The sequence below is a fragment of the Staurois parvus genome, unplaced genomic scaffold (assembly GCF_062004578.1).
Source record: "Staurois parvus isolate SC_StPar_1 unplaced genomic scaffold, SC_StPar_1.0 ptg000438l, whole genome shotgun sequence".
NCBI classification, from domain to species: Eukaryota; Metazoa; Chordata; class Amphibia; order Anura; family Ranidae; genus Staurois; species Staurois parvus.
The window spans coordinates 2,835,788-2,849,476 of record NW_028318234.1 but is presented as its reverse complement, the minus strand read 5'-3'; the positions used below and the strand labels follow the sequence as shown (position 1 = coordinate 2,849,476).

The window sequence follows — 13,689 nt, the reverse complement described above, 5'->3', positions numbered from 1 at the left end:
AGGTACTCCAGTTTCCTCTCACACTCCAAAGAGATGGTAGGTTAATTGATTCCTGTCTAAATTGGCCCTAGTATGTGTATGTATGAATGTGAGTTAGGGATCTTAGATTGTAAGCTCCTTGATGGCAGGGACTGATGTGAATATACAATATATATGTAAAATTGATAGTAAATTATACCTGTAATAAATAAAATAACCAAATAAAAACCAAAATGAGCACAACAAAGGCTGCTTTCTCTTGAAAACAGAATAAGGTTACCCTAATAATGCTGGAAGCCCAGACTAAATAAATGCAACAAATCAACAAGAAACAAAAAAAAAAAAAAAAGCATATGAAGATCGACAAGTTAAAGTTTCACGGACTAACAATGAAAATCTCAGAACATACAGTATACTCTCTCCTGCTGCTACTTAAATCCAATGCAACTCAAATTGCACCCAAAGGAGAACATTTTCTAAAGGGTTATAGCACCACCTTGTGGTTGAAGTTATTAACAACAACACATCTTACCTATACATTTAGCAATACATAGAGCAGCCGTTCTCAACCTTTTCCCACACAGAGGAACCCTTAAAATACATTTCCAGTCTCTAAAAATTACCATATTTATAACTCATGATGTGATGGTCATTAGTGTAATGGTCAGTGGGAAGATCACTCCTTACACTTGTGGCCAGTGAGAAGAATCACCCACTTACAAATGGTTAAAAAGATCAATGGAGTCAGTAGGAACTTATCTGAGAGGCTGAAACTGTTCTTTACTCAAGGAACCTCTAGCAACTTCGGAGAAACCCTACAGTTCCATGGAACCCTGGTTGAGAAACCCTGACATAGAGGGTGGCCATAAAAGGGCCCGATCTATGCGAGAATTGTGAATTTGGCTCAAGAAACTATTGCAAAGACAGGAGGAAGATTAGACATTTATTAGGTTTCATAGTGGACAATCACAAATTAAGGAAACCTGCAGTAAGAAAAGATGTAGGCTGCTCTACTTCTGAAAAGATTTGTTACCTGGGAGTTATGTTGATCCAAAGGCTCCAATATTTTATGAGTCACTGATCAAGGTATAAAAACACAGTAAAATTGCAAATTCACTTTAATAATAAATACTTGAATTACCTACTACACTATGGGCATTCTTTATGGTCTCCTGTGTGGAGCTATTCTCCTGTGTGGAGCCCACCTGATCCAGCCATCTGCAGTATCCAGAGAAGGTAGTTCCTGTAAGCAGGCATCTACACCCATCCATCCCTTAAAGGGACCTCTGGCCAGCTGGATCCTTTACCTCCTGTGAGCTCCTGACAGCACCAACTTTGCCTAGCAGAAAGATTATCCTTGACCAGGATCATATCCAACTCCTAAAGGGGACCTCTACTGATTCATTTAATGCGTATATACATTACGCATCTGGTGAGTGCGTAATTCTACCACACTATTTGGAGCACCAATACTGGATTTTACTCTCATTCCGCACCTAGATCTGCACAGACTGTCACTTTTGATTGATTTATTTTTTGCATATAATCTTAATATATTTTAAATATTTACGGACCGATATTTATATACTCATTTTTAACGCTGCACTTACTCATTTATTCATTTCAAGTCACTAATCAAGGTATGCAGATCAGGAGTTATGACTGTTCCCTGGCTTTACTAGCTGAATGTATGTTCCAGGTCATTGACTCAGGAAAAATACAGAAGCCAGAGACAGCCAGGAAACTAGCATTTTTTTTAAAAAAAGCTGTCTTTATTTAAGATCCCAAAACATAAAAACAAAAAGCAACAAAACATCACTCTTCACAGCTAAGCAGTGACCGCAAGATATGAATAGGTAGATGGAATAAAATCTCATCCATGGATACATATACAGTGTACAATCCCATAAATGACAAACCTGAGTACATACAATCAGTACAACGGAAACACATATGGAATATAGAGGCAGTGGTATCAGACTCATCTGAGGACATGGCAAAGCTGCTAAAGACTCAGAGAGGGAGAATCCTTGAAAATTTATGGGGGTTATAGTAGCCGCCACCCCCAGCCCTTTACGGCCAGACTGCACAGCAATATATACAAAACTCCAGACTCAGGTGTCTGCATGCTCCAATCCACCTATCTCAGATCTTATTGTACTTAGCAGGAACCCCCTGTGAGTATATATGAGCTTCTTGTACAGAAGCATGGTATTAATCTCCAAAACCCGCAACTAAAAAGTTGGATGGAGGGCCTGTTTCAACTTTCGAGCTATCATTTTCCTGGCACTAAAAAGGGCTTCCTGTAGGAAAGTTGTCAGGTATTTGTCAGAATCAGGATCTGGGAACGGACCAAAAATGCACTGTTTAGGGCAGGGGTGCTAAACCCGTGGGCCGGGGTGCCCTCTGATGTGACCCTTGACCTCAAACCATGCATGCCCATGCTTTGTGATGGCGGATCGGCAAGCCCAGATAGCAATCAACGGTCATCCCAGAGCATCACAGCGCATGGTGCCAGAATCAGCCGCAGTGAGAGCAGGAGCCACATAAGCTGATGCTTCCTCTGTAGCGCTTGTCTCAGTTGGAATGATACAAAGTGCACTTCTCCTAGGACCTTTTTAGCCTGAGAGCCAGAAGCTGGAAAAGGAAAATGAGGTCAGTGTATTAAACATCACATACACTGCGCTTTTGCAACAGGCATATTAGCACTTACAAAAAGGGTTATTAGGCTGCTTTCACACCGATTTCCTGCACGTTAGATGAACAAAGCCATAGACTTCTATTATATCCTATGGGTTTGGTGCGCTTTCAGAAAATGCACCACACACACAAGTTATAATGGAAGTCTATGGGAAAGTTGCAGGTACGCTTTGCCCACAGTGTGGGTAAACCGGAGCACATCAGTGTGAAAGCAGCCTATAGGGAGCTCAGGACAGTAAGGGCTAGTTTACATTTGCAGATAAAACCCCATAGTTCATTTTGGCTCGCGATCAGTTACCAAATCACTTAAGTGGCCCTCACTCTTCAAGAGGTTGAGCACCCCTAGTTTAGGGTTTACTTCAGGGCGAACCCATTTGGTCATGCAGAAAGTTAAACACTTGGGTCCGATAGCCTTGAATTACTGGGCAAGCCCACAATAAATGATAGAAGGTATCACTGGCTGTGGAACACCAAGGGCATTTGGGGCACTGAGAGGAAAGATACCTAGAAATACGATTAGGGGACAGGTAGGTGTGGCGGAGCCGTTCCGCCTGGGCTTCCTCTTGCGGAGCAATGAGGCGTCCGCGGCGTAGTCTCAGCCAATGGTCCCCTTTTCCAGCAAGCCTTCCAGAGCTCTGCCAAGGCGGGTATTAAAGCTCAAAAGACAATCCTTCCCCGATATCCCAAACCACGAGTCGGAACTTCATGTAGGGTGAATGCATGCATCTCTTTATTGAACACAGCTCAACTTATAGAGCACATGCTGGCAATAATCCCTCCACCCCCACCAGACAGTCTGGCACCTGGTTCCCCACCGACACCCAAAACTCTATAGTACAATATAGCAGTAATCAGCACAGTATGAAATCTGGATAAGTGAAAGGCTACAAGTCCCCATTACCCAAGCAAACTGCAGAATGCCTGTCTACATAACAGCTGCTAAACATATACAGTTTTAAAAAAAAGGTAGAATGGGAAGGCCACTTAACAAGGTGATAAAACTGGAATGGAAGGTCAAAATGTTATCACAAAGGGACGGTTCTTCACCGTAGGCCCTATGTAATACATTAGATTGGAGATTGATGGGAGCTGGAGAGATACTAGGTCTCACCTGTCCTTGTATGAAGGTTTTACAGGTACCACACCCCTACTGGAACAGTGAAGAAAATAAACCCTAGTAGGAGAAAATAATGGGGCTTTTAAGGTACCATACCATTATGGGTATAAAGATGCATAATCATCAACAATACTAGATAAAATAGAGCATATTTTATTATGACATTATAAAAAAAAAACACACAGAGTGGTAGGCAAGTCAAACGCCAATGTAGGCACATACATAATGAGTCAACAAAAATATAAAGATATAATAGTGGGCAAAGACTCTGGCTCGGGACGCTGGAGCCGCTTTCTCTGCACCCCCTTCCCAACCCCCATGTTACAATGGAACCTGTGAGAATACAAATATGGAAGCTGATGCTTTTTACATTTGCAAAATCCAGACCTGGAACAAGTATGCTCGAGCAGATACAGTGGCTCCTGTATTGCTAACCTCACCTCATCTACTTAAAGAAGGTACTATTGGTAACACAAGATGTTAAGTAAGTCGCTTTTCAGGAAATGTTTTATGTGGGATACACCATACCACACCAAAGACTTAGAGTTGAGTATGGTTTACATTTTTTCTATCCATTTAATATCAGGTGAATGATGTCCACTATTAACAGAACATTACATTTAATAAAGGTTAAACTTTATTTTATAAACTGATGGAAATTACTTTCAATATTTGAAGATGACCAGAGGTGTCCAACACTGGCTGGCTGTTAGTGCGCCATTTTTTTCTTCATCTAACTGGCCATATTTCAATTCCCCAAAGTACTTCCCAACAGAATCAATGTCATATGGAGGGGCCAACAAATTGGATGCAGGACCTCAATGCCCTTAATAACACAATATTGAAAAGTTAAAAATAATATACAAAAAAACACTTTGCAGGGGATTTAAATAAACTAGAGAAACATGCATATGCAAAATAAGTGTTGTAACTCACGACTGCTAAAAACATATATTTCACATATACAAACATCTCCTTTTTATTTTTCCCTGACAAAGTTGCAAACTTCTGCTATCCCAAAATTCAAGAGTCATCCAATAGTCGATTGGCTGTGCAATTGGCTTTGGCAGGAAGGGTGGCCTTGTAACAGAAATTTTATATTTTAGTCCCAGAGACGTAGTACCCTCCTAGTTTAGCTAGAGGGAATTAGAGTTCAGATTGTCAGTGAGGAAGGCTGAGTAGCAGCCTGGGTGTAAAAGCCAGGAGGTCACATTGTGGTCAGGAGCTGAGAGGCTCTGCAGGCCGGCCCCTTTGTAATTTCCCCCTGCTCTAGGGCTTTAGAGAAAAGCCCTAGAGACAGTGGGTAGATCAGGAAGCCCTAGAGACAGTGGGTAGAACAGGAAGCCCTAGAGACAGTGGGTAGATCAGAGGATCAGAGATCAGAGGCTGGCTTGCACTCTTAAGGTATTGTGGCCAAGCCCTAACAGGAGATTGGAAAAGGGCCAGGAAACCCTTAAAAGTGTTGGAGCCTGCTCATCTGCAGGAGAATTCAGGTGGAAGACAGGGAGGAAGATGTGAGGCTGAAGGAAGGAGGCTGTGAGCAGGCCCAATGGGATTGGACCTACCTGCAGGCCTGTAGCTGGAAAGGGAGAAGCTCAGACTTTCACTGGCCCCCAGAGTGAGGACTACATGTATGACGGGGAGGAGTGGCCCAGCTGAAAGGGCCAGGTAGCAGCCACCAACCCACCAGCGGTACAGGAGAGAATCTGAGTGAGTACCTCTGTACCCACTGGGCGGAGAGGGGAAGGAGCACTCTGGTGGGAAACCAGATTCTCTGCCTATTTTGGACTGTCCACTTTTAAAGTAACAGGCACCAGATCCCCTGTTCAGGGATACCTCCAGATTGCTCAGTGAAGAAGAGGAGTTCATCTAGGGTCTGGGGTGGTACATTAAGGAGACACTGGCTAGCTCTCCAACAAAGACTGTGCTGCAGAGAAGGCTTGTAAATAGTTCCAGGATGTTGTACTCGGTTTATCGGTTCCCTTGGGCATCCTGTACACCCCTAACCCTATCCCAGTTCAAATCCCCTAAATAAAACAACAAAACCAAAGCTCAAGGACTGATCTCTGACTCTGGATGCAAGCCTCTGTGAAGATGCGTGATGCCTGGCTGTGCAGGGCTATAGGGGGACCCAAATCTTTTAGCGATTCCTAAGGGGGTAGTATTACAGTTATAAAAAACCTAGACGTTAATTTACACTTCCGTAACTAGGGCAAAACAGGACAGAATTCCACTGGTTGGTATTTATAACATAGACTGCTCTTTCTTATAGTTTCCACAAATTGTGACTGTATGTGGCATACGCTATGCAAAATACAAATAATGTACCATAAACATTCCAAAAATGCCACAAAAAGTAGCTTTCTGCTAGTCCTACCTGCCGTTCAGTGCCAGAAAAGCTCCTTCATCCTTCAGGCGTTTACTTTTTGTGGTATTATCCTCGAGGAGAATCCCTTTCTTCCGTTTGACAGAGTGGAGCCAGTCTACATCATCATTCTCAATGATACCATCTTCTCCAGCGGACTGTTTTTCAAAGTTTTGCGAGGTCTCCTTTGACACCTTCTCCCCAATCTTTCTCTTCCAGCCAAAGGAAGCCATACTGTGGAGAAAACAAACTATTTGCTTTGTAGATCTAACACTTAAAGATTATATTAACTATTGATGCACCGAAATAAAAATCGTGGTGCTGAAACCGATACCGAAAATTCAGAATGCATGTGGCCAAAAACCGAACTGAAACATGCGTATGTGGGGTTGGGGAGGCTCCAATTTTTTTTTTTTGTATTTTTGTCTACTTTCATGTATATTTTTATTTCTTTTTTTTAACTTATGATTTTATTGCTATCACATAGGGGACCAATAGTCCCCTTTTGTGATGGCATATGAGTAACAGGTCATCTTTGTAGGGAGGAGTGTGTGCAAGGAGGCGGCAGGAGATGAGCAGTGTATACAGTGAGGGAGCAGTGTATACAGAGAGGCTCCCTCATTGGCCATCACTATATTTAGTGCCGGTTTTTAAATGCAATCGCCAGCTTTTTTTTTTCTTCACTATAGATCACTATACAGTTGTGTCCAAAATTATTCAACCCCCAATGCTGTAAAGGGGTTTAGGGACTATAGTGTACATTTGGAATTGTATTCAGAATCAAATCCTACAAGGACGTTGTAACTACCCAAATGCAACTAAAATGACATCAATTGTTTATGTAATACAGTAGTAAATGGTTCTTATGTGGTTTCTTCATTGCCACAATTATTCAACCCCTTAAAGACTACCACTCTGAAGAACAGAGGTTCATACAGGTGCTTTCCATCAGGTATTGAAAACACCTGTGGATGTCACCGAGCAGCAATCAAGCATAATAAGCACCAATTAGGCAGCTTTAAAATGACTGTGATACTCAGCTCCTTCTAGACATTTACTGGTGTGGTTACAAACATGGTGAAGGCAAGAGAATGGTCCAGGAAGACAAGAGAAGAGGTGATTTCTCTTCACAGGAAGGGCAATGGCTATAAGAAGATTGCAAAGATGTTAAACATACCAAGAGACACCTTAGGAAGCATCATTCGCAAATTCAAGGCAAAGGGCACTGTTGAAACGCTACCTGGTCGTGGCAGAAAGAAGATGCTGACTTCGACTGCTGTGCGCTACCTGAAGCGTAGAGTGGAGAGAAGTCCCCGTGTGACTGCTGAGGAACTGAGAAAAGATTTGTCAGATGTGGGTACAGAAGTTTCAGCCCAGACAATAAGACGCACACTGCGTAATGAAGGCCTCCGTGCCAGAACTCCCAGGCGTACCCCCTTGCTGTCTCCAAAGAATAAGAAGAGTCGACTGCAGTATGCCAAAAGCCATGTGGACAAACCACAAAAGTTGTGGGATAGTGTTCTGTGGACTGATGAAACAAAATTAGAACTGTTTGGGCCCATGGATCAACGCTATGTTTGGAGGAGGAAGAACAAGGCCTATGATGAAAAGAACACCTTGCCTACTGTGAAGCATGGTGGAGGGTCAATCATGCTTTGGGGCTGTTTTGCTTCTGCAGGTACAGGGAAGCTTCAGCGTGTGCAAGGTACCATGAATTCTCTTCAGTACCAGGAGATATTGGATGGAAACGTGATGCAGTCCGTCACACACCTGAGGCTTGGGAGACGTTGGACCTTTCAACAGGACAATGATCCCAAGCATACCTCCAAGTCCACTAGAGCATGGTTGCAGAGGAAAGGCTGGAACATTTTGGAGTGGCCATCGCAGTCACCAGACTTAAATCCGATTGAGAACCTCTGGTGGGACTTAAAGAAAGCAGTTGCAGTGCGCAAGCCTAAGAATGTGACTGAACTGGAGGCCTTTGCCCATGAAGAATGGGCGAAGATACCCGTAGATCGCTGCAAGACACTTGTGTCAAGCTATGCTTCACGTTTAAAAGCTGTTATAACTGTAAAAGGATGCTGTACTAAGTACTAAGATTGAATGTCACTTGGGGGTTGAATAAAACTGATAATGCTGTGAGCACAGAAAAGACATTTGTGGTTATTTCATTATAACTGTTATGTTATATTTGTCTGACCTACAAGTGCCTCTTTAATGTAAATGTAAGCAAGATGACTGAATGATCAAAAGCAATGTCAAACTGGCCAAAACACTCAATTTCAGTGGGGGTTGAATAATTTTGGACACAACTGTAGCTTAGCTTGGGGAATGAAACTAAAAAGAAACTTTGTTTCTTTTAGCTTGGGGAAAGTAAGAGATCATTCTCGGAGCTATAGTGATCAGAACTGCCCGTGTGAAAGGAGTTGTGATTCAGCCTTACCTGTTAAAGCAGTGTTTTTCATGTAGGGTTCCTCAAGAGTTTTTTACCGGTTTTCAGGGCAGTGAGGATTGACTTAATGGCTAATGGCCTCCCCTCTTTTTCCCTTAGATAACACCAATGATCTTTTTCAACTGCTGGGTGTCAATCTGCTGGGGCATTTGCTGATTTATTGATTTACTAACACTGGTCTTACCTGAATTCACCTTGGCGATTTTGCCACTAGATTTTCCCAGCCTAATGTGGAAGAACCCTTGAAATAATTTTCTAGCATCGAGGAACCTCTTCTAAAAATTATTATACAGCGTTTACAGCTCACGGAATATAATCATGATGGTTAGAGGGAAGAATGCTCCTTTCATTTGTGGTTCATGGAAAATCCCACCCTTACAGATATCTAAAAAGATCAATGGTGTCAGCAGTAGCTTATCTGAGAGGCAGAAATGGCTCAATGCTCAAGGAACCCCTAGCTGAGAAAGACTGCCCTGGACCACTTTACTGTACTTAAACCCTGAGGACAGAGAAGATCTACAGGCAACCAGAATATGCTGGCTGTTTGTTGTCTTTTCCATGGTTATTTATTGAATCAATAAATCATTGTTTGGTACAGCTGTGTATAGACTACTCAGTTTGGGTAATCCCCATTTTTGAGGGGCCCCCATTTTGTAGACAGCCTCTGTTCCTAAGCCATTTGGCTCCACTAAGGACTTCAGTGGTAGAGGATCCATATCCAGTGCCTTACCTCTACTCATCAGTATGATGGCACACTACAACTTCAATTGTCTACACTTATTTTCTAGTCATTGTTATTTGCTCATGACAATTATTGGTATGAAATGCTCCAAGGACATTCCCTTATTTATTATATCTACAACTTACTGATCATGCTAATGTACTGTATGCTATAGATCTATTCATTTTTAGCAAGGGTTCCTGGACACTTGAAAATTATTTCAAGGGGTCCCCTGGGACAAGAGAGGTTGAGAAAGGCTGTTAAAGTAGCTGAAGGAAGAGCTGCCCTTTTTTGAATTTCATGAATCTCATTTTGAATAGGCTCAAATTGCATGCACCACACCAAAAGTAGCGAATGCACTACTTCTGGAAACTCACTGCAACGGTATCGCATGGTACTTCTGTACCATGCAATCTGATGCAGGCAAAAGTTCTGTGTTTACATAGTTACATAGTTAGTCTGGATGAAAAAAGACAAAAGTCCATCAAGTTCAACTACAGGAAAAAAAAGTTATAATCCTATACCCACAGTTGATCCAGAGGAAGGCATAAAAACCCAGCAAAGCATGATCCAATTTGCTCCTGCTGGGAAAAAAATACCTTCCTGATCCCCCGAGAGGCAATTGGATATTCCCTGGATCAACTTTACCTATAAATGTTAGTATCCAGTTATATTCTGTGTATCTAGGAAAGTATCCAGGACTTTTTTGAAGCAATCCACTGAGCTGGCCAGAACCAACTCTTGAGGGAGTCTATTCCACATTTTCACAGCTCTCACTATGAAGAAACCTTTCCATGTTTGGAGATTACATTTCTTTTCCTCCAGACATAAAGAGTGCCCCCTTGTCCTCTGTGATGACCTCAGAGTAAATAGCTCTACACCAAGTTCACTACAATCGAGCTGAATTTAGAGTGTCTTTAAAATAACATTGACACCCCCTGCAGATGGCAACTGCAGTGCACGTGGTGCAAGAAACATGGACGGAATGTGGGTTCCTGCACCGCACTCTGGTGTGAACAGACCCTTAGTAACAATAATGCCAACACCAAGAATGGTAAAATCGAAATGACACACTGGCTGTCAGCAGCCTTCCAGAAAACGCATGCTAAATTCTAGAGCACACAACCCATGAGGCCTTAATACTCCAAAGCTACTCTGGTCCAAGAAAGTCATTTAACATTTTAAAGCATGCAACTGAATATTCTGTGGATGTAATACATGAAGACAGGGCCATCTGTAATAAAACCGCAGATTCTGCACTTAAAATATTTCAACATCGCAGTTTCAATTAGAGGTAAAAAGCAACAATAAATAATACTGACGCTTTTCTATGTGCCAAAATTTTAGTCGACAATTATTATTTATATTAAAAGGGTTGGAAATGTACATAAATCAGAAACTTGAATCCTGAGCTGAGCTCCATTCAACAAATCTATATTTTTTTAGGCAAAAGGTGGAAAGAGTGGGAACCTCTGTCTGATATTTATTGATTTCACCCAGAAAGGGAAACAGAGCAAAATAAAACCCTGGGCCAAGGCCGTAACCCTTGCCCACTCTTCCCAAAATAATAAAATAAGGTTTTGGATGGAATTTTATTTCAATGGTGTGCGCACACGGCTGCTGGAATTGCACCTGCATTCATTTGTATTGTGTTTTAGTGTATTGCCCTCAGTCAGTCTAGAGCTCTATTGCAAACAACGATGCACCTAACCAATGGAGGACGGAGGGGCACAGATTATGAAGATCCCAATGGCAGGAAAAACCTCCATGAACCTTCGCAAATTATTTTAACATTAGTTTTGTAAGGAATGCATTTGTACACTATTTTAATAACTACCCTGCGCAGGTATTTTTTTCTTACAATAGACTGACAAAATCTAGCCACAATGAAGCAGACCTTAAAGTGGTTATAAACCTAAAAAACACAAATCAATCCTACAGTTGGATAGATTTGACCTTTACTAAGAATTTGAGCTTAGTTTGGTATCTTGAAGCAATCTCCTTCTCCAGAAATCCCCTCTGCTCTTCTGAACAGAATAAATCCGACACAAGCAGAAAAATGGTGTCACCACACCCCTTCTCCTGTGAGTGACAGCTGTGCTGAAGAAGAGACCAGCATGAGCCTTCATGTAATACACTCCAAAGGTGGTGGGGCAGCGGGTGTCCTCTTCCTGCTGGTCTCTGCCTTCACAAGATTGAGAACTCAGCAGTAGTGATTTATGACATAGATCGGCATCACTTCAGTAATGCTGTATTTATCTAGGTAAATCTGCTGCTGATTATTGTCCTGCTCTATTCACAGCACCTGGCTTGTGAATTGCTGTTTACAGGGTTTTACATGAGAATGTTTCCTGGTCCTCATTGACACTTTAAGCTGCAGGATTCCGAGGATTTTTAACATTAACCCCTTCCTACCAGCTTTCTTCTGATTAGCACAGATCCTGTGCTGTAAGCAGAGCTCACATAGTCACTGACACCTGTGTATTCCCCTGAATGCACTCAGGAGACATGCTCACAGACAGAGATGCCAGATAGCTGTGCACGTTCTAGAGTCGAGGCTGGACAGTCTGTATAACTGAGGGATTGTGTGACATCACAGCTCCACCTACTATTCTCTGGTCCGAAGCCACGCCCACAGACCAGAGGTTTTTGGAAGGTTGAGACAAGCTAAGGGAGCATTTTTCTGAGGTACACTCACAGCTGTATGTACAGTTAGGTCCATATATATTTGGACACAGCACAATTTTAGCTTTTTTCAGGTATTTACCAAAACATATTCAAGTTATAGTTATATAATGGATATGGACTGAAAGTGCACACTCTCAGGTTTAATTTGAGGGTATGTACATCCAAATTGGAGGAAGGGTTTTGAAATTGTAGCTCTTAAGAGTAGCCATCCCTTCTTTTTCAAGGGACCAAAAGTAATTGGACAATATAATCATAAATAAAATGTTAATTTTGAATATTTTGTTGAGAATCCTTTACTGGCAATGATTACCTGAGGTGTGGAACCCATGGACATTACCAAAGACTGGGTTTCCTCCTTTCTGATGCTTTGCAAGGCTCTAACTGCAGCTGTCTTCAGAGTTTTTTGTTTGTGGGTCTTTCTGCCTTTAGTTTTGCCTTCAGCAAGTGAAATGCATGCTCAAATGGATTGAGATCAGGTAATTGCCTCAGCCATTGCAGAATATTCCACTTCTTTTCCTTCAAAAGCTGTTGGGTTGCTTTCGCAGTGTGTTTTGGATCATTGTCCATCTGTACTGTGAAGTGCCGTCCAATCAACTTTGCTGCATTTGGCTGAATCTGGGCTGACAGTATATCTCTAAACACTACAGAATTCATCCGACTGCTTCTGGCTTCTATCACATCATCAATAAACACCAGGGACCCAGTGACACTGGAAGCCATGCATGCCCATGCCATCACACTGCCTCCACCATGTTTTACAGATTACATTGTGTGCTTTGGATCATGAGCTGTTCCAATTAAATTTATGTCCTTTTTTCCCACAAATAGAGCTTTTTGTTGGTGGTATTTGGTCACTTCTCTTTTTTTATTTTTTGTGCTATAAACAAAAAAGACTGACAATTTTGAAAACAAAAAAACAATGTTTTTGATTTTTTGCTATAAAACATATCCATGTCTTTGATAAAAAAAAAATCCCAATACATGAACATTAATTGGTTTACGTGAAAGTTATAGCATCTACAAATGGTGGTGTATATACTGGATTTTTATTTTATAGTAGTAATGGTGGCGATTAGCGACTTATAGTGGGAATGCGGGACTGCGGTGGGCATTCTGACACTGGGGGGGAACTGATTTGGTGTCACTGACATCCCCAGTGACACCAATAAAGTGATCAGTGCTAATAAAAGCACTGACACTGTACTAATGACACTGGGCAGGAAGGGGTTAACATCTGGGGTGATCAAAGGGTTAACAGTATGCTATGTGTGGTGTGCTGTGTTTTGCAAGGGAGACTGTGCAGAGAGATACAAAGCAGCATGTCCATGCTGACGGAAGAGAGACCTGTGTTGTTTACACATAGGTCTCTCCCGTCAGCTTTAGCCGACAATCGCCAAGTGCTGGCCAGCACCCAGTGACTGACATCCCTAGCTGCTAATAGCGGAGCAGGTAGGGCGGCGCATGCGCTCCCCCCACCCGGACATGCAATTCACGTATGTATATGTGATTTTGCGCATCCCTGCTGCCCTGCAGCAGTACTTCTACTAGGGCAGCAGGAAAGTGGTTAAGGGAATTCCTTAGGGTCCCCCAGGTCACCAGAACTAGTGTCCACAATGGAAGATTTCCCCTCTATTACTTTTCTGGGAACAACACAAAATTTGGGATTT

General features: G+C 42.2%; 1 protein-coding gene across 1 annotated transcript in view; it reads right to left on the bottom strand.

Annotated features, from left to right (window-relative positions):
* The window catches only part of TTC33 (tetratricopeptide repeat domain 33), a 371,207-nt gene that overhangs the window by 344,636 nt on the left and 12,882 nt on the right, over positions 1-13,689 (bottom strand). The window contains exon 2 of the mRNA XM_089687818.1: positions 6,174-6,395. Within this exon, the coding sequence (XP_089543944.1) occupies positions 6,174-6,394 (221 nt within the window). The 5' untranslated portion in view covers position 6,395. The remainder of the gene's footprint in view (positions 1-6,173; positions 6,396-13,689) is intronic.